General features: G+C 37.7%; 1 protein-coding gene across 1 annotated transcript; it reads left to right on the top strand.

The window, feature by feature from the left end:
• The first annotated feature begins 18,493 nt into the window (after positions 1-18,493).
• Positions 18,494-26,810, top strand: LOC146329991 (uncharacterized). Its single transcript, XM_084715397.1, has 10 exons — positions 18,494-19,108; positions 19,749-20,021; positions 20,557-20,865; positions 22,418-22,528; positions 22,676-22,729; positions 23,748-23,783; positions 23,861-23,899; positions 24,001-24,033; positions 24,144-24,191; positions 25,590-26,810. The coding sequence occupies exons 1-10, from the start codon at positions 19,021-19,023 to the stop codon at positions 25,694-25,696; spliced, it is 1,098 nt and encodes a 365-aa protein (XP_084571523.1). The 5' UTR covers positions 18,494-19,020; the 3' UTR covers positions 25,697-26,810.
• Positions 26,811-27,554: the final 744 nt, after the last annotated feature.

Raw genomic sequence — 27,554 nt, forward strand, 5'->3', positions numbered from 1 at the left:
AGATGGACAAAAAGCCCTACAGGCTAAGGGAAAAATATGCATTTTTGATTCTGTAAAAAGTACCTGTGTAATTCCACCTAATGCCAATTTAACAAACATATCATCTTTAGAGACATCCCGTAAAATGAATACTACCACAACTTTCTTGCTAAGTCTTGTTCATTTTTACTTTTACATTATACTCCTCTCTTCTTTGAAATAATCCTGCTGAATGTCTGAGAGATTGTTTCTTCCTAAATGTCAACCAAGTCCTGTTCAGTCCAATTGTGTTTCACTTCTGAAGCCGTGTCTGGCTGTGTGTTCGTGAACCGCAGCCTATACTATGAGGTTCTAATAAGGTTATAAAATGTTAATGCATCAAAGGCATGAAAAGAATTCAGTGACACACACACAGAGATCGTACTCTGTTCTCTGGTCCGTTCTGTTCCTGCTGGTGTGAAAGAAATAGATAGTGCCTGAGAAGCATTTTTAGTCTTTAGTCAAGGCAGCGCTCTTTCCAGCGAGCTCTTGGATTGGTCGGCCCGAGGAAGGTCACCTTACCCCCCACTGATCATTGATCCATAAACCTATGAGACAACAGAGAGACGCAGAGGGAAGAGAGCAGGGATGGACATACAAAGAAATCAAATGAAAGAGGTGAAGGGGGGGAAAGTAAAAGGTGATCAATAAATATTATAGTCGCGGTTAAAGACATAGTACAGTTCTGGCTGCTTCTGTACCTGAATGTCAGCCCAATCACAAACTAATCACGGTCCACGTGTCACAATCTTAAAGCAATTAGTCAGCCAGTTGACACTTGATCAATTCTGGATCCATTCCTCACTTAGTGTGAGAGTCTGAAAGTGATGCCTCTCTGTTTTATTTTGGCCGTTCTAAAGAAAAGAAAGGAGACAGGGATGGATGAGAAAAGACGCAGCAAGCATGACGTGGCTGTCCCCTACACACTTTCAGCATCAGAAATGAGTGTACATTTGATTTCCTCCCCTGTCATTTTACTACTGTCAGTATTATTGCACCTGTGTGGCATAGATTTTCATTAACACAACCAAATGTATAGCACATTTGGAAATACATTACTTCAGGCAAAACTCTCTCCAAAATGCTTTCAGACATTTCACATTCAAAGAGCAGAGCCTTCCATTTTTGTATATTTCATACTGTGAGAAAAATTCTCAGTAGGCCACCAAATGTAAAAAATCACTGACTGGAACAGAAATAGATGATAGGGAGACTGAAAGGCAAGAAGGAGCACCAACGAATTAAGTGACAAAATAATTTCTGGAAAGCACTGGCAAAAAATTTAGCCCATTTTGACTACTGGGTCATCTTTTCTTCCCAATGTCCCTTCATTCCACTCCAGCAAAACAATTCATATCGTGGCAAGCTACCTAAGTCTCACAAACCTTTCCAAATAAACTTCAATTTATATATATAATTTGAGAGAAAATAAGCATGAGCTCCCTGGATACTGGGGAAGCTTGCTCCTTGTTTACATGTGTGAGGCTGTGAGTCACTGTCAATTTAGCGTGTGAGAAAATAGCCATTGCCATAGCCATAGACAATGTTTGTTTATATTATTCTCCGTAATGCACGGTGTAATTCTGCACGATTTACAGTATAAAACACTGGCCATGTCTATAATGCATTATAAGCACATTCAGAGAACATTATAATTCATTAATAAGGCTTTAAAATGCTTTATAAGTAAAAGAATTTCATTTGCTAATAACCTAATAGAGTGCTTTCACTCTAATCAAAGCTCACAGAGTCATGTTATAGCATATCATTGGTGTTAATTAGACATTTTATAATATTTTATGATACATTACAGCAGTTCCCTACATGTGTCTTTACAACTAGCTAAAGTTATAAAGTTAAACTGCTCTCTGCACAGCACTCAGTGCTGGAGAGAGGTCTGGCTCCACACATACACATTCTGCTATAGAGGAAAAAATGTCCTGCCTGTTTGTACTTCTTTAAACCAGTCACAACCATCTTGGGCAGAGCTAAGCCCTGGATGCAGCGACAGTGCTGCTGCAAAATAGCGTTGAGAGGTGACTTGTTTTGGTGAAACTCTTACACGTCAGGAGGGGAGTTCTCTGAAATGGCTAAATCACTCCAAAAGAAAAGAAATAGCTGTTGGCTTATTTACCTACATACCATTAGTGTCCCAGGTGCTAATTTGCTATTTTCACTGTGTAGGTTGCAGCTTGGTGGTTGTTGTCTTGTCTGTTTTTCCCGAGGACTTTGTAAATGCAGATAGCAGATGCCGCAATGCCGACTGAAACCAAGCATCCAATGACAGACTTGTACCTGCAGAGTGCATCCAGTGAGTCAGGCCAGGACTTAGATACTTCTTTCAAACACTATTGTCACTTTGGCATGGAATTATAAAGCATTATGAATGCTGAACTTGTAATACATTTTGTCAACCACTTATAATACGCTATTAACCTCGTAAGAAGTTGTCGTGCATGATTCTAAACATTTACAGAGCTTTGTAGAGCCTTAAAATGCATTATAGACATGACTTTCAAAGATACATAGATATAGGACATCCTGTGCCCCATGATAACAGAATATGTACCACTTAGTTAAAAAATGCCTGCAGTATAAATTCTTCAGTTACCCCATTTTTACCCCCTTGTTTCCATATCTTCAATAATTACTGTACTGGCAAATTCAAAAACCGTAGTGCAATTACTTGTTTTCAGATGAAGAAACAGACAAAGCAAGTGGAGGAAGAAAGACAAAGAATGGAGGCAGATGCAGGAAAGCATCAGAGGATAGTCCTACAAGTTTATTTGGGATGTTTTTGGAGGCTTGCATTTTGTGTCCTGATATTTCTGTTTTGCCCTGAACACAGTTAACGAAGGAAAAGTTAATATGACCCATAGTCAGAATGGTCACAATTATAACTCAAGTGAAATGTTCCTTTTAAGATGATTAAAGGAGCAGTGTGTATGATTTAGTGGCATCTAGTGGTGAGGTTGTAGACACGGTTGCCTTCACTTGTCTCCAAAACACATGAAAAGCTGCATCTAGAGCCAGTATTTGGTTTGTCCACTCTGGGCGTGGTGATTTAACATTACAGACTCCTTGGAAGAAGGCCTGTTCCCTCTGTAGACATAAAAATGACTCATTCTAAAGTAACGAAAACACAGTGACTCTTATTTTCAGGTGATTAAACACTAATGAAATCATACTTATGAATATTACATTCAATTTCTGTCATATTCTGCTAAAATAACACCCTAAATCCTACACACTGGACCTTTAAAGGGTGTTTTCTTCCGTGTAGTTGGAAATAATTCTTCTGCCTATAGGTGACTTCCATTTAAAACCCCTAAAGCTGTGAGCCATCTGCCTTCGAACATCCAAAAGTGAGTTTGTGACTAAGTGCAGGATAATAAGAACATGGCAGGATGAAACAGGTTTAGAATAAGAATTAGTGGATCGAGGTGGCGTTAACGATAAGAAGGAGAGCAGGAACAGGCAGGAGGCCTTGTCGGTAGATAATTACTGGACGGGGGGCATTTAGAGGACGCTGACACTGCAGCTTATCAACTCATAACTGGGCCTCAGTACTTCATATTTTAGCACAAGGGAGCTTTCAGCTTGCATCTGGTTTATCGAGAGCGTGAGAAAATGAATGAAATTGTGAGATTATTTAGGATGTATGTGTGTCAAAGGAGCGTCTGGAGATTTGTGATAAAATGTTAATCAAACCGTAATGACTTGAATGTTCTCACTGATGATTATATTTATCCATGCCAAAAACTGTTATAATTAACAACAGAATTGACCTGCTTCTTCTGAATGACACGATATGTCTTTCATCTAAAGCACAACACAGACTTTCACAGAAAATGCAAGAAAAGCTAATGTCACTGAAATGTCAAGTCTAGCAGTCGGCTTTCTCCCAAAACATCTGCTTGCTCCTTTATCTTGCAAACTCATGAATAACATTATCCCAAAATAAACTTCCTAAAATAAAATTACCTCATGCATGAGAAAGTGTGTATGCGTGTGTCTAATGTTTGTGTGTGGAGTTTTCCATTATAGCATCAGATAGAGAGGCTAATTTTATTCTCATTGTACAAGCTGCACTACAAGACATGACAAGAATAGTCAGCTTGAAAAAACACCATGCACTTTACAAACCAGGCAGAGAAATGTCAGTGTATATGTGTGAATATATCACAGTATATCTATATGCTTGAAGAGCTTTATAAATAACAGGGTCATCACAGCAGAAATACTGCACACAAAACTATAAATTCCTCCAGAGCAAACCAGACCATTCAGACTAACACTGTACTGTAGATCATCTTCATCCACTTAATCCACTAACATTGACTCATATCAGACTGTAGTGCTTTTGTTTTAGCTCAATAAAACAATTTTATTGAGATGTTTCTTTGTTTCATCATTGACAGAAATGCAGGGTATGAAGTATAGCCTGTGTGACAGATAATCTCAACGCCAAGGGCCACATAAGAGCCAGTCTTCATCAGCAAATGGAATGGACCCCTACCTTAGTCCCGCCCCTTTTTGCTCTGTGCTCCAACAACAGTTGAGCAAGCTTACTGCCTGGCAGAACCTCGGTCATCTTTCTCATTTCCTGTTTCCTGTACTTATATTAGGCACTAGAGGGCCAGCTAAAGGCATACGGCATGTAGCTGGATGCCTAGCATGCCATGATTTGTTCTGATCAAGGACCTAAAAAGTTTACTTTGTCAAAAAAACTAAAAACTTTTTGATCAAATGTGTGACTATATGCCACTTTTACAGGTCTTAACATCTTTTAACTATCTTTAAAATTTGGTTTTCTTTTAGTGACGAGCCTAGCACATCTACAGCAAAGGAGAAAGTTGCCTGAGGGTCAGTTGGCTCAGGTGACGTGTGTGAAAGTGTACAATATCAGTTAACGATTGTATCAAGCGGCAGCTGAGACATACACACACAGCTGGCACTGAAGCTAACCCTAACCCTAACCCAAAAACTGTAGTTCTTCAATATGAGGATCACAGACCCTCATATTAAAATGCCCTTGTACTGGTGTTTTTTTTGGTTTCTTTAGCTAATTTAATTTGATTTTAATTTAATTATACATAATTATGGGTGCGCCCGCTTTGAGCGACAGATTGCTATCATGCTCGGTAGCTTTATTGGGTTCCCTCAGCTCCATTTGTGCTCCACTCTTTGCCCATTTTTGGATTCACTGGGAGTTTGACAGAGTCAGGCACTGCCAAGATGGCGACGGCCAGAGGCACCAAAATGTGAGCTACACAATGACGCTTCAGAAAAGTATGGGTGAATTATTTAGTTTAGTCTTCATCTTAATCTCAGCCTCTTTTAAGCAATAATAATAGATGTTTTTATCACGTGATAAAGTTATTGTGGTCATTGCATTAACAAAACTGTTGCCTAGTTACACTTCCAGCAGACATGTAGCAACATTAGTTATTAGTTATGTTTGTGTCCAGCTGATGAATGTAAGAATAGATATTCACTATTCTGAAACGCTGCTTTAATTTCTACCAACTTCTGAAAGTCTCTGTAGCTAGCAAGCTTATTAAAGCCTTTTCATTGAAAGCAGCTGCCTGCTGTGTCTAGAAACTCACACCCTAAGAGCAGTGACAATGAAACAGTGTAGTAAGCAGCGCAGATCTGAGGGCTGCTGCTGAGTTGGGGTGATAATTCTCTGTGGGTTTGTCATTATGACTGACAATTTTCACATTACAAGTAGTCATTAATTCCATTTTAATATCAGAATTTCATTAAATCGCGCTTTTTACGTGTATGTCAAAATTCTCACTAGAGCAGCTAATGTTTTTGATTTTTATGTGTTTAGAATAAAGGTGCGTTTTGTTTTTTCTTAACTCTTATATAAAATGAAAATATCACTCTTGGGGGTCAACAAAGATGTTTGTATCGATCATTTTAATGAGAAATTGATTGGGTGTGGGTATATGATGCATCTATTTATCATGCATTTTATTGAGCTTTTATGCTAATGCGTGTATGTGTGTTTTTATTGTTTTTATGTTGCATTTTTATTGTGCATCTTTATTGCAACCCTGCCTGCAAGCCTGCTTTCCCTTTCAGGACAATAAAAGTTGATGGTGTGAGCTGTGACCAATAAACCACTTTAAAGTATAAAGTGTTAGTGTTAAGTCATATCAAAATAAATAGGATTTTGAGAGCCTTTAACAGCCTGCGGATTCAATTTCAATGTCAAACTACTAAACTTCTGCTTTAGAAAACAGGATTTTTGCCCTGCAACCATGCTGTGTGCAGACGCAGAACCATTCGTTTGTTTAGTAGGCAGGCATGAAGAAAGGTGCAATTGGAGCACATTGATTTTTCCTCATGTTAAAAAGCTTTTATTGACATGACATTTTCTCACCAGAAAGGTTACAGCAGAGGAGAGACGAGAAGGAGAGAGAAGGTGAAACATGAAGGGATACTAAAGAGATGCAGCACCACAATGGCTCTGAGCTTCCTGTAAATTCACCCCACTTTAGCCCACTTTAGTGTCTGCAGTCGTTTGAAGTATTGCCTTTTCAACGCGCACACTCATGCACACACACAGACACACAAAGAAGAAAAGATGTGACTGAAACTAAAGACCTTGAAACTCTGAGAGAGACGGTGTGTGAGAGGCCCCTTCGTATTTCTTTAGGTGAACAAAACAGTGGGGAGGGAAGGGCAGAGAAAGAGTCGAGGACAAACTGTGTTCACGGCACATCCAGCTAATTTAAAGCCCTATATTACAGACAGATAGACAGACAGACAGAATTATTAGAGCCATGAGGGGGATAAGTCTGGAAACCTTCATCACCTTTAAAGGTTCACTCATAATGATAATCTCTTTGTGAAACATCGTAATTTCTCCATAAAAAGTCATAAAGCTTCACAGTGGCTTCGTCCCAGGAGAGCCAGATGACGCCTTCCTGCTGACACAGCACTAAATCACCATGCTCTCCTTCCTCCTCCTCCTCCTGCTCTGTTTTTAATGGAAAAGCATGCTTACTACTCGTACCTCATTTTCCTATTATTTCTCCCTCATTTGTTTCTCATGTAACTTGTTTGCAATCTTGCAAGTACGCTTCAAAATACCATCGATACAGTCAGTACACTGTTAATGAGCACACCATTTAAATATGTGTACTTTAAGGACAGACGCCTCAGACAGACAAAAATTATTGATTTTTCTGGCCACTTGTGGGCAGCAGGATCCTATTGTGAGCACAACACTGACATATAATTTCCTTGTTAGCAAATAATTTACACATCCAGCACTTATTGCAGCATTATCATTCATTTGGAGTCTTGTTTCCAGCCACCAGTCCAATTTTCACTCTCTTTTTTGGTCTGTGTTTGGTTTCCTCCAGCTCCTGAGGGAAATGTCTGGCTCTTTAGCAGCTAAATACCCCAATCTGTTCACTAGTTAGTTGCTAACTTTGTCTGTCTGCTGTTTGGTGCTGACCAAGTCACGTCATTTTTAGAGCTTTTTCACTGAAAACAGCCAGAAACAATGTTATGAGAGCAGTGAGAGTAAACTAAAACAGTAAAGTTGCCAAAAAGCTAAACAAAAAGCTCCATAAATTCAGGGGGAGCTGCACATTTAGGTGATAATCCTCTGTAGGTCCATAACTTCAAGTAAATCCTTTGACATTGTCACACTGTTAATATAAAAGTAGGCAATACTGGTAATAGCAACTTTAAGTATTGACTTTCTTATCTTACATTTAAATCATAACACATCAAAAGTTAATGCCTAATTTGTATGCTGAGATCGGAGTAAACACACAAATCACAAGCAAGCCTGAATATTTAACCTTCAAGTCTTAAGCAAGTCCCAAGTTACTGTTGTTAAAATCAATTTAAGTCATGTAAAATTCTGGTGATCTAATCAACATTTTCCACATTTGAATCAGATCAAAGACAGTGGCCTTGAAAATTTGAGTTTTATTTTCAACATTTACAAAAACTGTTGCAACTGGTTTGTACCTTTATCTTACTGATATCTGAATTACAGTAGTAATGTGCTCACATAGTTTAACACGTTATATGTAGTCGGTCCTGAAATGTCTTTTACATTAACAATATTTATTTTTAATAAAATTCATAAGTGATTTGGAAACTTATCTAATATAGCTCATGTTAAAGTTAGCTTTCGGGTCAAAGTTGAGTAAAGTAAGAAGAAAGTATATGCTGGAGTTAAGGAAGGAGGCACTCAATGCAGATAGAGATATGATATAAATACAGTTTTTTTAAATTGTGTTTTTCTGTTTAATTGAATGTATAATGGAATTTGGGAGACCCATGAGGAAGGGTAAGGTTGGGGTTAACTCAGAGGTGCAGAGGAATACTTGGTGTAACTGTAACTGCATCCTGAATTGTCTCAGTTATATCAGTAGGACCATAATGTGATTAAATGTAACTTGATGAATTTATTAAGAGAAGGGGAAAATATACTTTCGCATTATATATTATTTTTTATTAATTTGTCTTATAATTTTCCAGTGTATTGTTCCCCTCTTCTTCAGTGTCTTGGTATACTGAATATTTTGTGTTAGAAAGAGTTTATTTGTTGACGTACACCTGCAAACCTTATGGAAAATGGTGGTCTGTAAAACCCATGAAAACATTTTATATGAAAGAAGGCTTTACATATAGCCCCATATTGGTGTATGCTGTGTTTTGGCTTGAAGTATGCCATCATGAACAAGTGATCCTGATGAGCTGCAAGTGGAAAAGTGGAGTGGTATGTGACGTGCCACAACAGCTGAAAAATGAAATTTCAAGGACCCTGAAACAGAGAAAAGCTGTCACATCATCTACTGAGAAGAGGTCAAAGTCATCAGACAGGAGTCTGTGGGCAGTCAGAGAAATATCAAAGAGACATTCTCATCCCACCTGAGACCATCTTTGAGACAGAGACAGATGTTACCATCTTATACACAACCATACTACATGATGAAACTAACCCAGCTCCATTTGTTGAAGAAAACTGTGTGAATTTGCTCTGATGATGACATTAGATGAAAAATTTGAGGAATAACCAAAGTCAGTAGGTTTCATCTCCTCAGAACCGTGACTGTACAAAATTTAATGTCAATCCATCCAACAGTTATCAAGATATTTAGCCTGTATCAAAGTGCTTGTCTGAACATCCCTTGAGCCGAGCTGCAAGTTTGGCTAAAAAGTTGCCAGAGGTGAGACAGTCTCATGAGATGCAAGATGTTAGATGAGAGGCAGAGATGAAAATTTGACAGAGTTAATATATGACGATGTAGGCAGACGGGGATCTGGAGTGAGGATTTTTCTTGTCTCATTAGCATGTTGAACTTTATTCAGCTGTGTGACTGATGTAAAATCTGAACTGCAGTGTGAGCTGAGCACGTTTAGATTTGATTAGATAACTTTACAGTTCCCTACAGCTATGCACAATGAGGAATAACAAAAAAGACACAGGTCAGACAGGTCACAGCAGACAACATACGAAAGACATACTGCCAAAACAGTAGTAACACACTGTTTACACACACATATTCAAAGAGGACATTAGTGTAGCCCAGGAGAGTCACTAAGTTAAAACAATGCGTTAGTCACAGCCAGTCGCTTAAAAAAAATATAAAAAGCAGATCATTAGTGATGTGCCTAAAAATTGGGCTAAAAATGAAACTATAAGAGGTCATTTAGTAGAGTACAGATCTCTGCTAGGCAATAGATGTTGAAGCACCTACTGCAATGCCACCACAACTGCCAGAGGCAACCAGCAGAGATTTGCAACAGTTTTAATAAAGTGTTTTTGTATAGAATAGTCTCAGTTTTTTGGTTTTCCTAACTGTATAAACTTAATAAGGAAACAATAAACAGGACAAAGTCCAACCTTGTCAATATTAGCATTGTCATTTATTTAAAACTGTTATTTATTTATTTAGAATATTACAAGCAACCAGGTGGTTTTACCACAATATAATGGATAGGAATCAACATTTTTTGAGAAGCTCACAAATATTAAAAATATTTGAAATTTGATATTTCCTATTCATAGGTCAGAGCCTGCATGATATATTTATTTAGAAGGATAAAGCTTTGGCATATAGAGCTGATTAGACTGCCCCAGTTAACTGAATTTAATTCCACCACAGTATTGAGTTCAATTTTATTATGTTTTCAATGAACCAAATTTCATGAACATTAGCCTAGAAGTCAGTAACTTACAGATGACTCTGTAAGTCTGCATCTCCCATTTGTTTAACAGCAGAGCAGAGCAGAGAAGATGACAACAAAGATGCTCCAGTTCTAGATGAAAACAAAACTTTTCTATGGATATTAGTTTTGAGTGACGACAAAGTTCAAAATGTGTCCTGCAACCGACTAAGTAAGCCTTGTTTTTCAGCTAGTAGTTGTTGATAACTTGGAGCCTCTTCACAAAAATTGTGAAAGTGCAACCATGAGAGATCCATGAGCATACAGTCATAAATGTGCACAAAGAATATTAGGCTGATGGATCCAGTAGTATGTGAAATTTGCTGCAGATAGTAGCTCCAGCCCTGTTGGTTATGCACCCATGAGCACACCTATCCTATCCAATGATCTCTGGGAGAGATAATAAAATCTTGACGAATGTGCCAAAAATACAACCGATATCTCAGAAAACAAGCATGCATCGCACCTCAGTCAAAAGTTTCACAGCTGTGAGCAAAAAAGACCCTCTAATCCTGTCTGTGGAGCGTCTGTAACCACTCAGACAGTGTGCTTATACACTCTCCTCAGAAATGTAGCAAAATGGGATGACCGTTTAAGTGATATAAGTTTTTTGCCTGGTTCTTTCCTCTCAGTGCTTTTCTAATAAATCAGGAGACAGATCAGCTGAAATAATCAATTATCTCACACTTTGATAAAACCCAATAAACTGCATTAAAAATCAAACAAACCTGCTTGACCTCCTTCTCTGTAAATTCCTCACAAACAAATGTGAAAAAAAGGATGAAAGAGAACTTCAAGTCACTGTAGACACTGATGCCTTATCCTATCTGAGCGCATCATTGTGTAAAGCATTTAAAGCAGATCCAGGGATTAACTTCAGACATTCCAGCGAGGACACGATGAGACAGATCAAATGTACAACATCTAATGCCTCAAATACAACCATAACCTGTGCTGTGCCTGCAAAGCGTAGCCTGTTGTTGAATATCCTCTCTTGTACCTAAATCCCTAATCTCATCATGCTGTTACATTCAATCTCTGAACTCCCTACATCAGATTGTGCAGTAATGCAGAGCTTCAAAAATATCTCACATACAGTTTCTCTGGAGGGATTTCTGTCCGAGGCGACACCGCAGACTGACAGGATGTATGGTTAGTGTTCATAATAGACTGCAAATTACTCTGTCTTGAAGAAAAGTAAAGTGCTGATAAAGACAACCATCTTCTGTCTATCACACACACACACTGCTCACTCAGTCAGCATTTGTGCTGCACGGTTGTGTTCTGACTGCAGCATTAAAACTGATAGATGCATGTTAGCTACATGTGACTGATGCTTCAGACAGGTTACTACTGAACAAACAAATCGCCTATTTGGTTTATTCTGATGATTAAAATGGTCTGAATGCATGCCAAAACTCTGAGACGGATATTATATAAACAAAACTTAGTTCTGCCAGTGTTCTCTGGAGGCTGCAGAGTTCATTACAGCCTATAGAAGTATTGGGCTGAATAAACAAAATAATGATATTCTTAGTGTCAGTCTTGCAAAAGAGCTAAAAATATTAGTTTATCCGAAGGGGGGTGGGGGAGTAAAGAGTTTTAATTTAATGGCAGTATGCTATATATTTATATTTTTATTGTGGACTAGAGGAAAGGCCATTGGGTAAATAACATTAAATTTTCTGTAGATATATTTGCTGAATCCTTAAGGAATAGTTTGACATTCTGGAAAACACTATTATTTGCTTTTATGACGACAGTTAAATGCTGAAATATCTAACACAGATACATTGAGCAGAAACAGAAACATTTCAGGATGTCTAAGGGCTACTTTTAACTACATCTGTCATTTTGTGGCATATTGTGGCAAGACACTTCAGGTATAAAAGTTGCATGAATTCTGGGATGACTGTTCACACTCAGGTCACAGTACCCCCCCCCCCCCCCCAAAAAAAAAAAAGCAGACCTTTATCTGATTTGGGGCCGCAAGTGAAAGTGGCCTTAATCAGAATCGCAAAGATCAGATTGGTGTTGTTCACATCAGATTTGGGTCACTTTTGCCTGCTAGTTGTAATATGAGAACTGTGACCAGATGGAGGCTATTTTGTGTCCAGTGTCAAATAAAGAATCCTGAAACTTAGATCAGGCTGTCAGACCAGGCAGTGTTGATCAAATATGGATCAAGGTTCTGTTACTGCATTGTCTGTTTCTCGCCTAAAATGTTTTCAGAGACATATTTTGGTGTACTGTTTAGTTGTAATATGAGAAACATACTCACCAGGCTGCCATGTTTAAAACAAACACAGGGAGGACAGAGAGGGACTCACATGCACATATATGTATGTACAGCCAAACTAGATAAATAGAGAAACTTGATAATTCATTCATTCATTCATATTTCTCTTACAGACATGAAATTGATATCAATCCTCTCATCTCCCTCTCTGCAAGAAAGCAAATAAGCCAAAAGGTCAAACTGAAAAGTATTCAAGTTGAAATTTTGACCCTGATTGTGGTGCCAGACAAAGTGTCAGGGAGTAATAGCGACCTGGTCTCTGCTCGTCAAGATATCTCTGAGTGGACCAGAAGACACACAGACTCTGGCAAACCAACTCACATCCCCACAATTTGGCTCTCCTGCCGGAAAAGTAATAAAATTGCGGTATAACATCCTGAACTCAGAGCGTTTGAACACCTGTCAGATCCTCTGAGGGCCCAACTCCCTCCAGGCGTCTTCAGTCAGATCTCAAGTTTACATCTTCCAAGTCCATCTGCTGGAGCTTCCAGCCAATCAACCCCAGCTATGATTTATTAGTTTCTGGCAAACTGTCAGGTTGAAAGTTCGGCTCACGCTGTGGAACTAAAAGGAGGTTTTCTTTTCCTCTTTATGCTGGTTTGTCAGTGAACAGCAGAATCACAGCAGTTTACTAATCACACACACACACAACACTAAATGAGAGCAAGTCCTTACCTGCAGGTTCCTAACCAGGTTTCAAGGAGACTCGAGGATACTGGAGGTATTTCCAGCTGCTCCCCTGAAAAACGTGGAACACTCAATTTCACTCTGTTACTGCAGCCAATAAAAACTGTTTTGATCAGCATTTCACTCCCTGCTGTTATCTTCTACTCTCAGCTTGTATCTGTGTGGAGGGTGAGATAACACACTGAGCATAAAATACATAAAAGGGTAATAAAAGTTATGTTTTTATTACTTTTTATGTAACATGACATAAAAAAATTTGTTTAATTAAAATTTAAAAAATCTGTCTAAAAGCAGTTTTTAACTATTATGTTGATTTATCTTTTTGTTTTAGTATTTTTTGCACTGTCTGGTTGCACAAATGCACTTAAGTATGCTTGGGTAGGTCTGTGTAGTCTAAGTTCTGTGTAGTTTTATGTAGTGTCATTGACAGGCTTGGGGAGTAATGGAATACATGTAACAAGATTACATAATTAGAAGACAAAAAAGGTAACTGTCTGAGCGATTTACTACCTGTACGTTCAGGAACTTGGCATCTAGTGTGAAAAAACATTTACAAGCAAGACCAACTGCAACCATTAGCTACACATAACATACATTTATCTAAATACTACTACTACTACTACTACAACAACTGAAAAATATTTTGGTACTGTAAATGGTGATGCTGATGACGAGGATGATGTGTGAGTAAAAACACAAGCAAAAGACTGGGATAAGTTGGTGTCAATTTACTTAAAGTTTGAGCATGATGTGTGAAAGAATACAGAACAAAGTACTTTTAAAAATGCATAATTCTAAACGTGCATTTGTGCATAACAAAGATTTCTCAGAGCCAAAGGCAAAGTCTTTAGCTGCCTGTTTCACCAGCTGTGTGTTTAAATGGCCTGGTGACTGGAAAAATCCCCTCTTCCTCTTTACCAATTACTTTGGAATGTAATGTTTTTACCTATTTGGGAATAATAATCTGCCCTGGCCTTTCCTCCACTGGTAGATACAGTACTGGGGAAAATCACAAGTGACTTAACCAAATGGTCTCCATGGCCATATCTCAGCTGTGAAAATGAACACTCTCCCCAATATAAACTTTCTGTTTTCCATGCTCCCTCCTTCACCTCCTTGCAAACTTTTTAAAGACCTGGACTCAATGTGCAGAAACTCTCTTTGGAAAGAGAAGTGCCCCACTACAGATTTTTCCACCTTAACACATCCCAAAACTCTAGGTCCCCTGCCCAATTTTAAACCATACTACTGGTCTTTCCATTGACCACTGATCATTTGGCCCAACTCTTCCTCCTGTGTGTCATGACGACATATTGAGAATGCCTTATGCCATCCCTCTAGACCTCAAGACCTGGTTTTTACTGGTGCAAAGATTAGAACACCACGGATGCATATGGGGTCTATCGTGTCAAATTCTTTGACTGTATGGTACCAAACCGGAAAATATTTACAGCTCAGTAGCCGTAGGTTTCATGATTTGAATCCCATATGAAACAACAACTTCCTTTTGACTGGCTCCATGCCTTTTCAATTCCCCAAAAGGGCCAACCAGGGTGGATATGTCCTCAGTGACATTTTCACCAAACAAGGCCTTTGTTCTTTCCAGGACCTAAAGGAGTCTTATTCCCTACCAGACTCCTCATGGATGTTTTATCTTAGACTTCACACCACTCTAAAATCATACAGAGTACCTTGGGTACCTTAGTTACGTAACCCTTGTTAACCTTCTTCATTCTGCTTAAAGATCTGGCTTTGCATCGTTTATCAAAACACAACATTAATCCCCTGCCTGTTACATCAGTCTGGGGTAGAGATCTGGACGAGATTGGCTTTGACTTCTTCCAAGAATCCTGCTCATCAGCTGATTCACTTTAAGTTTGCACACTTTACATCTGGATGTACATTTAAACTGAAACTTGGTGATAGTGATCTTTGTGATGGGTGTTGCCACTTTGAAAAAGGAACCTTTACACATATGTTTTGGGATTGTGTAAATCTCTCAGGGTGTATGCAGCTGACACAGCAGTAAAATTGCTTGAGAAACGCCTGCCATTTTGCCCCGCCTTTTGGCTCTTTGGTCATAACCCAACTGTTACACTACCATATTGTCTGGTCTCATGCTCTTACTTATATCCCCAGGCTGTTTTAACATAGAGTAATAGTGCTCTTCAGTAGGTAAATTCATATATGTTATTGTATGTCACTGTTTGTTGAACGCTCAATTCTGATTGGTCAGTTGTAACACTCTGGGGTCTGCTCTTTCATTATAGCAGACTGTTTCTGTGTATAACTGGTTGTTTGCTTCGGATGCAGTTCTGATCCATAGACTCTGGAGGAGCAATGGGATTTTTTTTTTAATCACAAAATAATTTTGAAATTGAGATTTTGTGTCAATTGTTATTTATAAAAAATTTTCTGGTAGGTAGACATATAATAGGTGGGTTGATGTGTGATGTGGGTCCCCTTATTAATGTAATATTGCCCTGATGGTTTGAACTGTAATGACAATGAAAGTTGACACAAATTACACTGGTGCTTTACTGTTCAGCCTTTATTTTTTTTATTTATTATTTTTTTTAGTTAGTTCATGTTGTTATGTTATGTTATTTATTTATTCAATTATTATTATTATTATATTTTTTGTTACCCCTTGTGTGTATGCTTCTGTTTACAATATTGGTCAGTTATTCATCATCATCAGTATTATTATTATTATTATTGTTCACATTGGCATTGTGTTATGTACTGTTGAACATTTTACAAACAAGTAAATTATTGTTCAGAAAAACTTTTTGGCATTTTTGATGATTAATCAAACGTCAAAGTAGTTCTGATTGATATTCTGACAGGTCGATTATTCAACTAATCGATTATTTCAGCTCTGCAGCCAACCAAGTCGCAGAACAAAATTCCTGAATGTTTAAACATTTGACATCAGTGACGTTTTATTTTAAAGGTCTCTACGTTCTAAATGATTTCATAATCTTTTCCATAATAAGAACTATGTAATTTGGTACAAAGTATTCAGAAAAATGTGCTCCATTTAAACTAAAGTAAAGATGCGCTCTTGGTAAATTCAAGACTGGAAAGTTTACTCACCACATAGAATATTGAACTGTTTCGGAACAAATTCCCCATTTTTGCATGTTGACCTGCTAAACACTGACTTAAGACTATACCAATTAATTGCAATTATTAATTGGAAGTGTACCACTTGTACAGGTTTTCCAACATTTGTTCCTGCAATTTATACCAAACTACAAACGTTTTCCCAGGACACATTTTTGAAACTATTTAGAAATTATAAACTTTAAAGTTTAGTGTCAGTGAAGAAGGTGTTACTGGCTTCTGCAGGGAAAATCTATTTGTTTGAAAACAGGATGTGAATAGAAAACAGCTTCCACTGAGCTACTTGCACATTCACACCTTGCTTTGTGTCTGCAACAGCTCTGTTAACCATCACAAGTATAGAAGTAAATACATTTAAGCCATAAACTCAAAATATTTGGGAATTGTCCAAGTGTCAAGCAGCGTTGATTGGACATAAAAGGACAGAAAGTGATTTTTTTTTTTCTTTCTTAGTTTTGGCTGCTTCCATCCGTTTCTAAGCTGCCGACTGAGCCCCGAGAGAGGCAAGCCGCTGTAGGAAGGAGATAAGGCCTCCACCTGCCAGCCACGCTCATCACTGTGTTTATGTGTTTGAGTATGTGTGTGTGTTTTTCTGATCCTCTTTCTGTGTGTGCATGTGTGTGTGTGTTCCCGTCCCAGGCCTGCCAAGATAAGTGGCTCTCAGGAACCCAACTGTAAAATCTGAACTACACTAAACACCCAACAGAGATCAAGTCAAACAGTACAAAGGAAAATACATATTTTTTTAGAATAGAGTCAAATAAAAAAAAAAGAAACAGAAAGGTCATTGCCTTTACAGCAGCAATATAAACACCTATCAGCTCTCTCCTGCGTGGTAACGTTAATTAAAGGATTGACAGCTGGTCCATTTCTGGCACTGAAAATTATGTGAAACATTCTCATAATTATGTCTTATTTTTTATTATTATGACTTAGCATGTCATAATTGTGAGAGTGTTTCTTATGCATATGACTTAATAGTTTGATATATATGATTCGATAAGTCACAATTATGACAGTGTCTTATGTTTTTGATCTAGTAGCTAAACATTATAAGAAACCTCAACATGATTTACCTAATAAAACATTTCTCATGATTATAACTTAGCATCTTAGATCTTTTGCTGAGCTCATAGTTGTGTCAGAAGTTTCTCTTTGACAACTGTATGGAGCAACAAGACATTAATTTGACCACTGAGACAAATTTAAGATGTAATTTAAGACAATTGGGTTTCCTTTGAGGTCTCATTTTTAGATCTCATTGTTATCTGAAGAGCTGATTATTGAAGACAAATTCAAGATCAGTGCAGTCAGATAAGAAAAGAACACTTTAAAACCTTAAACTGAGCTCAAATTCATCTTGGGATAGACAGACAGAGCCTGTTTCTCAGGAGCCAAATTTAAGAAATATGAGAAAATGATTATAGTCTCATATTGGTCTTAAATAGAGCACATTTGTGTCTAGGAGACACAAGCGAGACAAAGATCTTATTTGGAACTTTTTCTTTCACCTGAGTAATTATAAAAAAAGACCTTCTCAAAATTCTGAGACAGTAAGTCCTAATAATGAGAAACTGACTTTTTATCTTGTTATGAGACCTTTTGCAAAGTTATGAGATGTTGCCTAATAATTATGTACTATATTATATTTATAATTTTGCTTCTCATGAGTCATAAATATACATTATATGCATACATTTATTTAAATGTTTCTAATAATTATGACAAATCATAATTATAAACCTGCACATTTCATTTTTTGGTGACAACCACATATAATTTTGTTTACATACAAAAACTCTTTGGTATCATTTTTTCCAACTGGACCTCAGTAACTTAACATTGGTACATGGTTGTCCTGCAACTTGATTGGATATTTCTAACTTTCTTATAATTTTTAGATACTAATTCACAATTATGTCATAATTAAAGAAAGCATGTAAGAAGAAACAGTTGTGTAAATGGGCTTCTGTAGAGGTCAGACCAAAGCAGCTTCACATTGAGTGGAGTTTTTCCTCATTTTAACTTCAGTAACTGACACTGTGTTTACAGTCTACCATAGATGAGCCTGGTTTCCCTCTTTTTTAATCATATAAAGGTATAAAACAAACAACAATTTGCATTTTTCACAGATATAAACCGTAAGCTGATGCCTCTTTACAGACATAGAGCAAATATAAACAACACATGATTGATCATCTGCCTCTGTGTTGTTGTTGTTCACACAGGACCTCATTTCAAAAGACTAATAAAGTCCATTTATCTCTTCTTTTAGAGGACAGACGGCATCAAAACATCGTCTTCCACGCAAACCCACACCCAGCAGTGACACACAACAGTTCTACTTACACTGTGCTGATCGAAACCCTTTGTTGTTTCTCTCCATTTCTCACTCGATCTGAGGAAATGACAGGAAGTGTAATAGGAAGTGAACTTCGTTTTCTGCACATGTGTTGTGTTGCTCGTCGACTGCTTCTACAAGAGTTATGAGTCGTAGTTTAAGGGCTTTGTAGCTTCTATCAATGGCTACTCCGATGGGCACAGAGAGGAGGCATGAAAGAATAAATGTATTTGTTTCAAAGGAAAGGAAGCCACAAGCCACAAGTCATGCCTCTGTCAGCATGAAGAAGTGTGTGTCTCCGTGTGTGTGTGTGCGTATGTGATCTTATGGTGCAACCATGACAAGAGCAGGACTGGCTAAACTTCTCATCCTCGTGATCCTCGCCTTCATTATCTGCCTCCCAGAGTTCTTCACATTGTACAGAGGTGGGTCATACAAACAGCTTCACATAGAGGTGTGTGTGTGTGTGTGTGTGTGTGTGTGTGTGTGTGGTGTGTGACTGTATGCTTGTGTGGGTTTTTCCAAATGTTTCAGTTCACGACCTTTTGAAGAATTTAAAAACCAGAACTGTGGCTGTGTTTTGGTTCAGTTTTGTTCAAACTTTATATCAAAAGTCAGCCTTTAAAAGAAGTAAACTTTATGTTGTTGAGTCACTTTGTCCTGTTTCTTCCTCTTCATGTAGACTCTGATGTTTCTTCTTTTTGCTTTCTGAGCTTAAAGTCACTCCCAAATATAGCTCTATACAACACTGACTGACAGCAGCTTTGAAAACGTTTCCGTATTGTGTCACCTTGAAAAGCTTCTCTTTTTGAAAGCAACTTGCTTAAAGCTTTTGTACTCATCACGCACGTGTTCACCGTCAGTGCTTTTGCTCTTTGTCTGTCTCTCTCCGATCTGTCTTTGTCTGTCGGATATAAACTGGAGGCAACAGCTTCCATTTTGAGTTCTTTCTCTGATTTCTGAGTTGAAAACATTTTGAATTTTTTTCCACTCTAAGCCTGCTCCTGCTGAGAAACCGCTCTGAATTTTCTGTTGTTCCTTCTCTCTCTCTCTCTCTCCATTCAGCATCAAAGGTTAACTTCCACTGTCTACCTTACCGACCCTGTGAGCGAGGAAACCAGGTGAAGAAGACGGGGGAAAATGGGAGGATCGGAGACGGTGAAATCAGGAGAAACAGTACATGTGACCCTTCACAGACTTCAGAACGCAAAAAGTGGGAACAGGCCTGCATACATCAGGATCAGAGCAACACAACAGATCTGGCATCAGAACAGAGCTGGTTCGTGTGTGAAACAGATATGGACATGGCAGAATTACAGAGAAACATCTCTGATTCAGGTATTACACGGTTTTTAAAGATACACCTTTGGGGCCTCATTTATAAAAATGTTCCACTTTTACTCAAACTTAGGCTTAAATACACCCTTCAGTCATGTTTTAAACAATATAAAATGCTCTGCAAGAAGTAATAAATTGTGTCTGAAATGTTTTTTTTGCAAAAAAGTCCAAATGCCTTGTTAAAATGGCTTGTATATAGCACTATACTCTCTCCACACAACCAACACCCCCACCCCTGACTAACTGCACCTGTCTCCTCATCTGTTAATAGCTAATCACAGTAACTAGCTACATCTGGCTTTGCCTGTGGGCTGGGCATCGCTGCTATATGCATAGCACCACTCCCTCAATTAATTGGATTGGTTCCTGAGGTTTATGACATCATATATCCAGTCTGACTGAATCTGTTTTTTTTAGACTACCCTTGCTCAATGCTGTTTCAAAGCAAGAAATGCTCAGACATGGTGTTTACTGCTTATTTTGCTCCTGAAATGTTTTAAATTAAAAATATGATTTTCACCGTCTATCTTCACAGCTTTAAAGGTTTATCTCGAGGTGTCAGTGACGCTTCAACTCAGAGACGCACAGACTGTCAATCTAACCTTATACGGCCTCAGTAATCACAGCTCCTTACACCTCCACCTACCTGAGGACGAAGAAGAGGAAAAGAAAAAGGATGGCGAAGAACAGAGAAAGGCGTTTTACTGTTGTCTCCCTGCCCCGCCCACCTCGGAGCCAGCCAATCAAAGCCGCTGTCTCCTTTGGTTCGCCAATCAAACAGTTTTGACTGCAACAGAGGAAAGGGAAGGAAAGGAAAAGCTGCCATGGAAACGGACAGACAAAGGTTGGTGTCAGGATGAGAGAGCAGAGCTTCCCTCTACCCTTTGTGGTCAGTGTGGCTTTGCTTTAAGATTGGAGAGGAGAGGAGACAATAAGAGACAAAGAAATTGGCCAATCAGTTTTCATTTGTGCTGCAATTGATTCAATCTCACTCAGACTCGTCTTCTCTCTCAGTTCACAGTGGAGTCATTTTCTTCAATAGAACAAATTTCCCCCAATTCCTCCCTCTCGACTCCAGTCTCAGCTCTGTGACTTTGTTTCCCGTCTTCTCTCTTTGTATTGTATGAGCTGAGCTTTACAGTTCATCTTAATCTGCTGTATCTCCAAGGCTGCATTGATTTTGACTTTCTTCCTATTCAGCTTTCCAACACTCCCCCGAGCTTAAAGCTACATCTAAGTCATATTTTCCAGTGCGTGTGTGTGTGTGTGTGCTGAAAACTGGATATCCATCAAACTTTAATATTTCTGCCCAATTTCCACGAAACTTTTCCATACTCTCCCTCTGTTTCTTTTCTGCTCATATTTGTTACTGTTATCTTTACCTCCTGCTATTATTCTTCTTTTCTCTCTCTGCCACACATTTCTCTGAGTGGATTTATTTATTATATTCATGTGTGTGCATATTTTTAGATAAGAATTAGTTAAATCTTGCAACCAATTAATTGTTAAAGTCACTTGTCAAGCATTGATGCCAAACATTTGCTGGTTACAGCTTCTCAACTGCGACGATTTCTCTCTTCTTTTCTGTTTTGTATTATTGTAAAATTACTATTTTAAGATATGGGACCAGACAAACAATTTGAAGAATATGTCAAGCTCAGCATGAACTCTGGATAGTTGTGATGGACCTCTCTATTTTTTTCTGACTATGTATAAGCTGTAAATTTAATTGTATGATCAAAACAACAGTTATTGCATGCTTGGAGTCATGTTAAAAAATATCCTGTTTTAAGTTTTAAGTTAAGATAGAGTAGGATCATTTGATAGAATTTTCCCATGTTGGTATTACAGAAACAAATCCTTACTAAATGTAGGGAATCCTATCTTATCCCAGGTTAGGAAATCCTAAATACCCAATCCATCATTGCATATCAACTTTTATGTTTTCTAGCAACAAAACTATTTTTTCTAATCCTACCAAGCTCACCAACTCTGTGACTGTTTCAACTCATTGAAATATACAAAAAATTGAGCAAAAATAACAATGGCCTCTTAACTTCAAGATGAGTTGGAGGTTTTGGTAACATTTGCAGAGAAATTCACAGATGCTATTTTTGGTAAAATTACAACAATGCTAATTTGGGAGATAACTGAAAGAGAGTAGGCTAAGACAGCAGACACAATCCAGTATCTATTGTGTAAAAGCAATTAAAAAGCAGCCATAGATTAAAGAAGTTAGTTAACACTACAATTAGCTACAGTTAGCTAACACTACCTACAGTGAAATCTAGGACAGCTTGACATCTGCAAGATCTGCAAGTTAGGAAATTTCTGCAATATGCACCCTGAACCTTTTCTGTTAGCAAAATGTGCTTTGATGTCTCTCTGTCCTCCAGATGAGTGGCAGTGCATGTTCAGGGTGCTGTGGTTGGTTCTGCTGTGTGTGGTGTTCCTGACTATTGTCACAACTGTGCTCGGACAAATCTACCGAGGGAAATGCTCATGCAGTAAGACACACACACACACACACACACACACACACACACACACACACACACACACACACACACACACACACACACGTACACACGCTAACTGAGTTATATTGATCCTTTGAGGCTGACCATGAGTTTTTTTTTTCTTATTTTCATCAGAAAAGCCCATGGTGCACCCTGTTCATTACAGCTTCACTGACCAGCGGTTGAATGGTAAATTTGTGCCATCTGAACTTTCCACTCTACTTCACATTTTCCCTTTCCCCGTATCTTCACAGTGTGTGTTTAAACTTTAAATACAGATACACACTACTTTCTCTCTCAATGCCTGTGGTCAAGAGTTCATTGTACACTTAAATAATTAAATATTCAATTTAATACAAAACTTTGAATTAAACAAGTTTGCAAACAAATACCCCAAAACAATGCAATACATTCTATGATGTAAGAAAAGCTTTAAACACAAAGTTTAATGTCAGTGCTAGCAGAAAATCTAACACCACTAAAGGTACAAGTCAAAAACGTGTCAAAAAGTGCAAAATGTAAAAGTGCATTCATGAACCAATACACAAGGTAATCTTACCTTGTACCATGTGCACGATTCGAAGACTCAAACACTTGTAAACCAGGCAGTCATACACAGAAGGTGAGTCCAATGCAAGCAAACGAAAACCAGGTAGGGAGCAGGCAAATGTCCAAAAACCAAGTGACAAAGCTGAGTCAAAAATTGTGGATAAATGCTGGAAAGCAAAGAAAACATGAGGATGAACAATCTGGCAAAGCCTCCATGAACACACCTTGGTTTTGACTTAGGGCAAAACCAAGGACAGGTGATGAATGGGGTTTGCGGATGGTAAAATCAGGGGCAGGTAAATGACCACAGGTGTGGATGATCAGGGGTGGGAGTAACACGAGGGCAGGAACTGAAGTGACAGGAGATTTTAGTCTTATGAAATAGAACAGGAAACACAATGAACACAAATTGAAAGGATGTTACACAACCCTGATGATGTTAGATCAAAAGAAAATTATGCAGATAAACTGGAATGAGTGGTTGTGTCAGATCAGGTCATAGCAGATATCAGACCTTGAAAAGTGTCTCTCTGAGTCTGTCATTTCTCAGAATTAGGATTTTTCTCCAAATTAGGAAGAAACCAGAGAGGTGTCATTTTTCAGGCCAGATCAGTGCACAAAAATGTCTAATGTGTGTTTCTACTGATCTTTGAACTAGACGGTGAGAGGCACACACACACCATCACTCCCAAAGGTAAAATGACTTTGGTAAATTACACAATAATACTCATAAACTCTGCAAAAGGTCTAAATCCTTATTTTTCCCAGCAGGGATGTTCCTACACTCTGATGCTTCCCGGTCTTGGTCAGGTTAGTTCCTGAAAGCATACGTACAGTTTGGATGAAAATAATTTAATTAATTTGTTATTTCAGTTTTTTGACAACTTTTTTTTTTTTTTTTTAATGAACAGAACTCTCAGCCATTCTAGAAGTTGACAGTCAAGGTAGGAAAATCAAACACATATATGCATCAACACATTCAGAGAAATGAATCGGATCACACACAGTTCTTTCTGTGAATCTCTGTGTTAATAATCTTCAAAACATTTTTCAGATGAAATAGAGACTCTGCTGGATGGAAATGTTGACCAGTGTTATACAGGTAAACTCACAACTATAACAGTCATTTAAGCTGAAAGAGTCTACATGTAGTTTGTATTTTTGTTCGTCAAAACAAAAAGCTGGTTCAGTCTAAAATCCTGTTGCTATTAGCAACCTCTGCTGGTGCAGCTCCATGGCAGACACAGCAATAATGACGAGCATCTCTCATTTACTCTCCATGTAGTGGAGACCAGAGTTGTTTCCACTGAGTGCAACAGTATTACAATACTCTGTTACTGTACAAGAAAAAGGTAATTTATTCAATTTTGTAGTAATGTAAAAACACAAAAGTATTGGAATCAGAATATACTAAAAGTACCGAAAGTTAAACTACTCATAACTTAGAATAGCCCATATCTGAATAATGCATATTATATTATTGAGTATTAATGTGTTCATCACTTTAATGTTGCTGCTTTTGAAGTTGGCTATTTTATAATACTGTACTGTACCTGCTGGGTAACTGTGAATATCCCCAGAGGGATCAATAGAGTTTGATCTGTGATCGATGATTATTCATTTATTATTAAGCTAAATCTGTAAAGTAAATGAAGATATCAAATAAATGTAGTAGATGAAAAATGACAATCTTTGGCTCTGAAATGCAGTGGAGTTTAATAATAAAGTAGTAGAAGATGAAATTACTCAAGTACTTCAAAATTATTCTTAAGTGCAGCACTACCATAACTACTCCTAGAACAGTCATAGCTGAAGGAGGTGACTTTTAGTGTGGACTTTTATTCCTCAATTTATTTTGACCATGAAAAAACTTAATACCACTTTGTAAAAATACTCAGCAACATGTATTCAAAATTTTATTCAGGAAAACCACTAAATATTTGCATCAACATATATTAAAAGTACCAAAAATTGTTTATTATGCATATTGTCCTTTTTCAGAATTGTATATATACTGCTGGGGAGCTTAATCTACATGCATTATAATGTGTTTTCTTTGTTTTGTCTCATCTTTCTTTATTCATATATATATTCATATATTTTAATAATTCGAATCTTCAGAGTAATCAATAATTAAACTGTCAAATAAATGCAGTGCTGTAAAGGTATAAAGCAACAGAAAATTAGGGTACAATTACCTAAAACTGTACTGTTAAAGTGCACTACTTAAAATTGTATTTATTATTCCATCAATGGCTGATAGTTTCCATACAGACTTTTCATCATCACTTTTAGATGATATGTATGTGGGCCATGTTTTATGATAATTTATTCTCAGTATTTAGTGTTTTGAGATAATATGGAAGTTTTAAAACATGCATGAATTTACTGTAACAGACAATCAGATGTGCCTCATGCTGAGATCATCTCTCCCCATCTCGTTTCCCTGTCATCTAACTCCAGTCTGTTTGTCATATCTTTTTATCTTGTCTATATTTAGCAAATCTGCATCATCGCAGCCATCCCTCCTCCTCCTCCTCCTCCTCCTCCTCCTCCCCCTCCTCCTCCTCCTCCTCCTTCTCCCTCACAGAGGAGCAGGCCTGGTGACAGAGGAGCAGCCAAACGGGGACAGAAATGGACTCAAAGTGCAGTGGAGAAAATAAAAATGACTGTTTCAATTACCAGCCACCTTCAAGGTGAAAATAAAAACATCGGAGACGGAAAGATGGTTAAATCTCATTTATTTTCAACATTTCATCCTCAAACAGTCTTAGGGCACTTAATATATTAGTAAACTGTCCACACCTAAATAAATGACTCGGCTCCCAGACATTTTTCATTTTGCATTACAAATCACTGTATTCTAAGGCAGTAACATGGCTGATATATGGCCTTACCCTCAACTCACAGCTGAAAGGAGGCGTAATATATTTTTTGCCTGTGTCAGAGTATCTCTAAAAGAGAAGAGGCAGAAGTAAAGAAGGGGAAGAGAGTACTTTATCTGTTTCAGAGATCTGTGTTACTGCAGGCTGAAAGAGTCAATTTAACACTGATATTAAAAAACAGATGCACTGTGAGCATCTTGGGAGTGCTGCTCAAACTCCACAGGTGGTTGAAGAAAACGAGAAAATGGAAAATGGCAACGATATACCTCTGGGGAGCAAGAAGTGTATAAATTTAGATCCTGGCACAACCGCATTAAAAGCCTGTGTTCATGAGGGAAAGACGAAATACAAAATAACACCTTCATGTTTTGGCTAATGCATCCTTCATCTTAAAGAGTTGGATGAGAGTCCGACAGAGGGCCTGACATGTCATTTTGTTATTAAAGAAATAGTTCAAGATTTTGTGAAATGCTTTCATTTGCTTTCTTGCCAAGAGTTAGATGAGAAGATCAATACCATTTAATGTCTGTATTGTAAATACCGTATGTAGCTGAAACCAGCAGACAGTTAGCATAGCCCAGCATTAAGACTGGAAACAGTGTAACATCTAGATTGGCTGTGTCCAAAGGCTCAATAATCAACACATTGCCAGTATATTTCACTTGTCAAAGCAGCTATAATAAGTATTTTTACATTAACAATGCCTCAAAATACAGCGTGAAAACACTGTCACAATGTGAAAAGTTTTCTAGAAAGTTTAAGCTCATTGTCTGGCTGCAACTTTGTTTCATTCTTATCACTCTAACATAATTTTTGGATGCAGCAAGCAAGAAAAATATATTTAAAAAAATTTTTAAAATTACATTATTGTACACTACCTACTAACTATGCTATAGTGGAGTGTTTAGCAGCTAAAAAGTCAGATAATTCTCTCAGGATTTAAAAGAGTGAATATTGTGGTCAGAGACACAAATCAATGATAATGATGCTATGCAACTGCTGGATGTGTAAATAACAATAACAACTTGTGTTATTAAAGTCTATGAGAAAATGACACTACTTACTATGATTTATTATCAGATTAATTACCTCAGTAAATACTTTCCAGATGAGGTTATGGTCTCAGTTGCTAGTTTCAAATCTTATACACCACGATATTCTTTTTGTAAATTATGGTCCCATTTAGAATAAAGTACAAAAATTGTTTGCTTGAGGGTGTGTCTACCTTGTGATTGGTAGCTTGCTACCATAACAACCTCCCCACCTCTGCCTTCTTGTCCAAATATGGTCACTTAAGGCTCCAAAAAAACAAAACAAAACAAAACAAAACAAAAAAAAAAAACAAAACAAAAAAGATGGCAAAAGTCATGATGCCAATCTTGAGGCTTCAAAATAGTAGTACATAACCCCCTGTAACACTGCTGCATGTTTTATTTTTACACTTCGTTTGTATGAATTAAACAAACTAGATAAATGTTAATTAGTGAGTTTTAGAGGTGCTGGTATGCAAATTTGGTTACCTTTTGGTTACCTCTAAACTAAGTGTCTGCTAGCTGTGGCTTCATTTTTCTCAAACATGA

Source organism: Lutjanus erythropterus, chromosome 3 (assembly GCF_056507025.1).
Source record: "Lutjanus erythropterus isolate fLutEry1 chromosome 3, fLutEry1.hap2, whole genome shotgun sequence".
Taxonomy (NCBI): domain Eukaryota; kingdom Metazoa; phylum Chordata; class Actinopteri; order Lutjaniformes; family Lutjanidae; genus Lutjanus; species Lutjanus erythropterus.

Excerpts from the sequence above, each read along its gene's own strand:
- LOC146329991 (XM_084715397.1), top strand. The coding sequence starts at position 19,021 with ATGACAAGAGCAGGACTGGCTAAACTTCTCATCCTCGTGATCCTCGCC. Across the intron at positions 19,109-19,748 it reads GTTCTTCACATTGTACAGAG|CATCAAAGGTTAACTTCCAC; the intron begins GTGGGTCATACA and ends CTCTCCATTCAG. Across the intron at positions 24,192-25,589 it reads TGTTGACCAGTGTTATACAG|CAAATCTGCATCATCGCAGC; the intron begins GTAAACTCACAA and ends GTCTATATTTAG.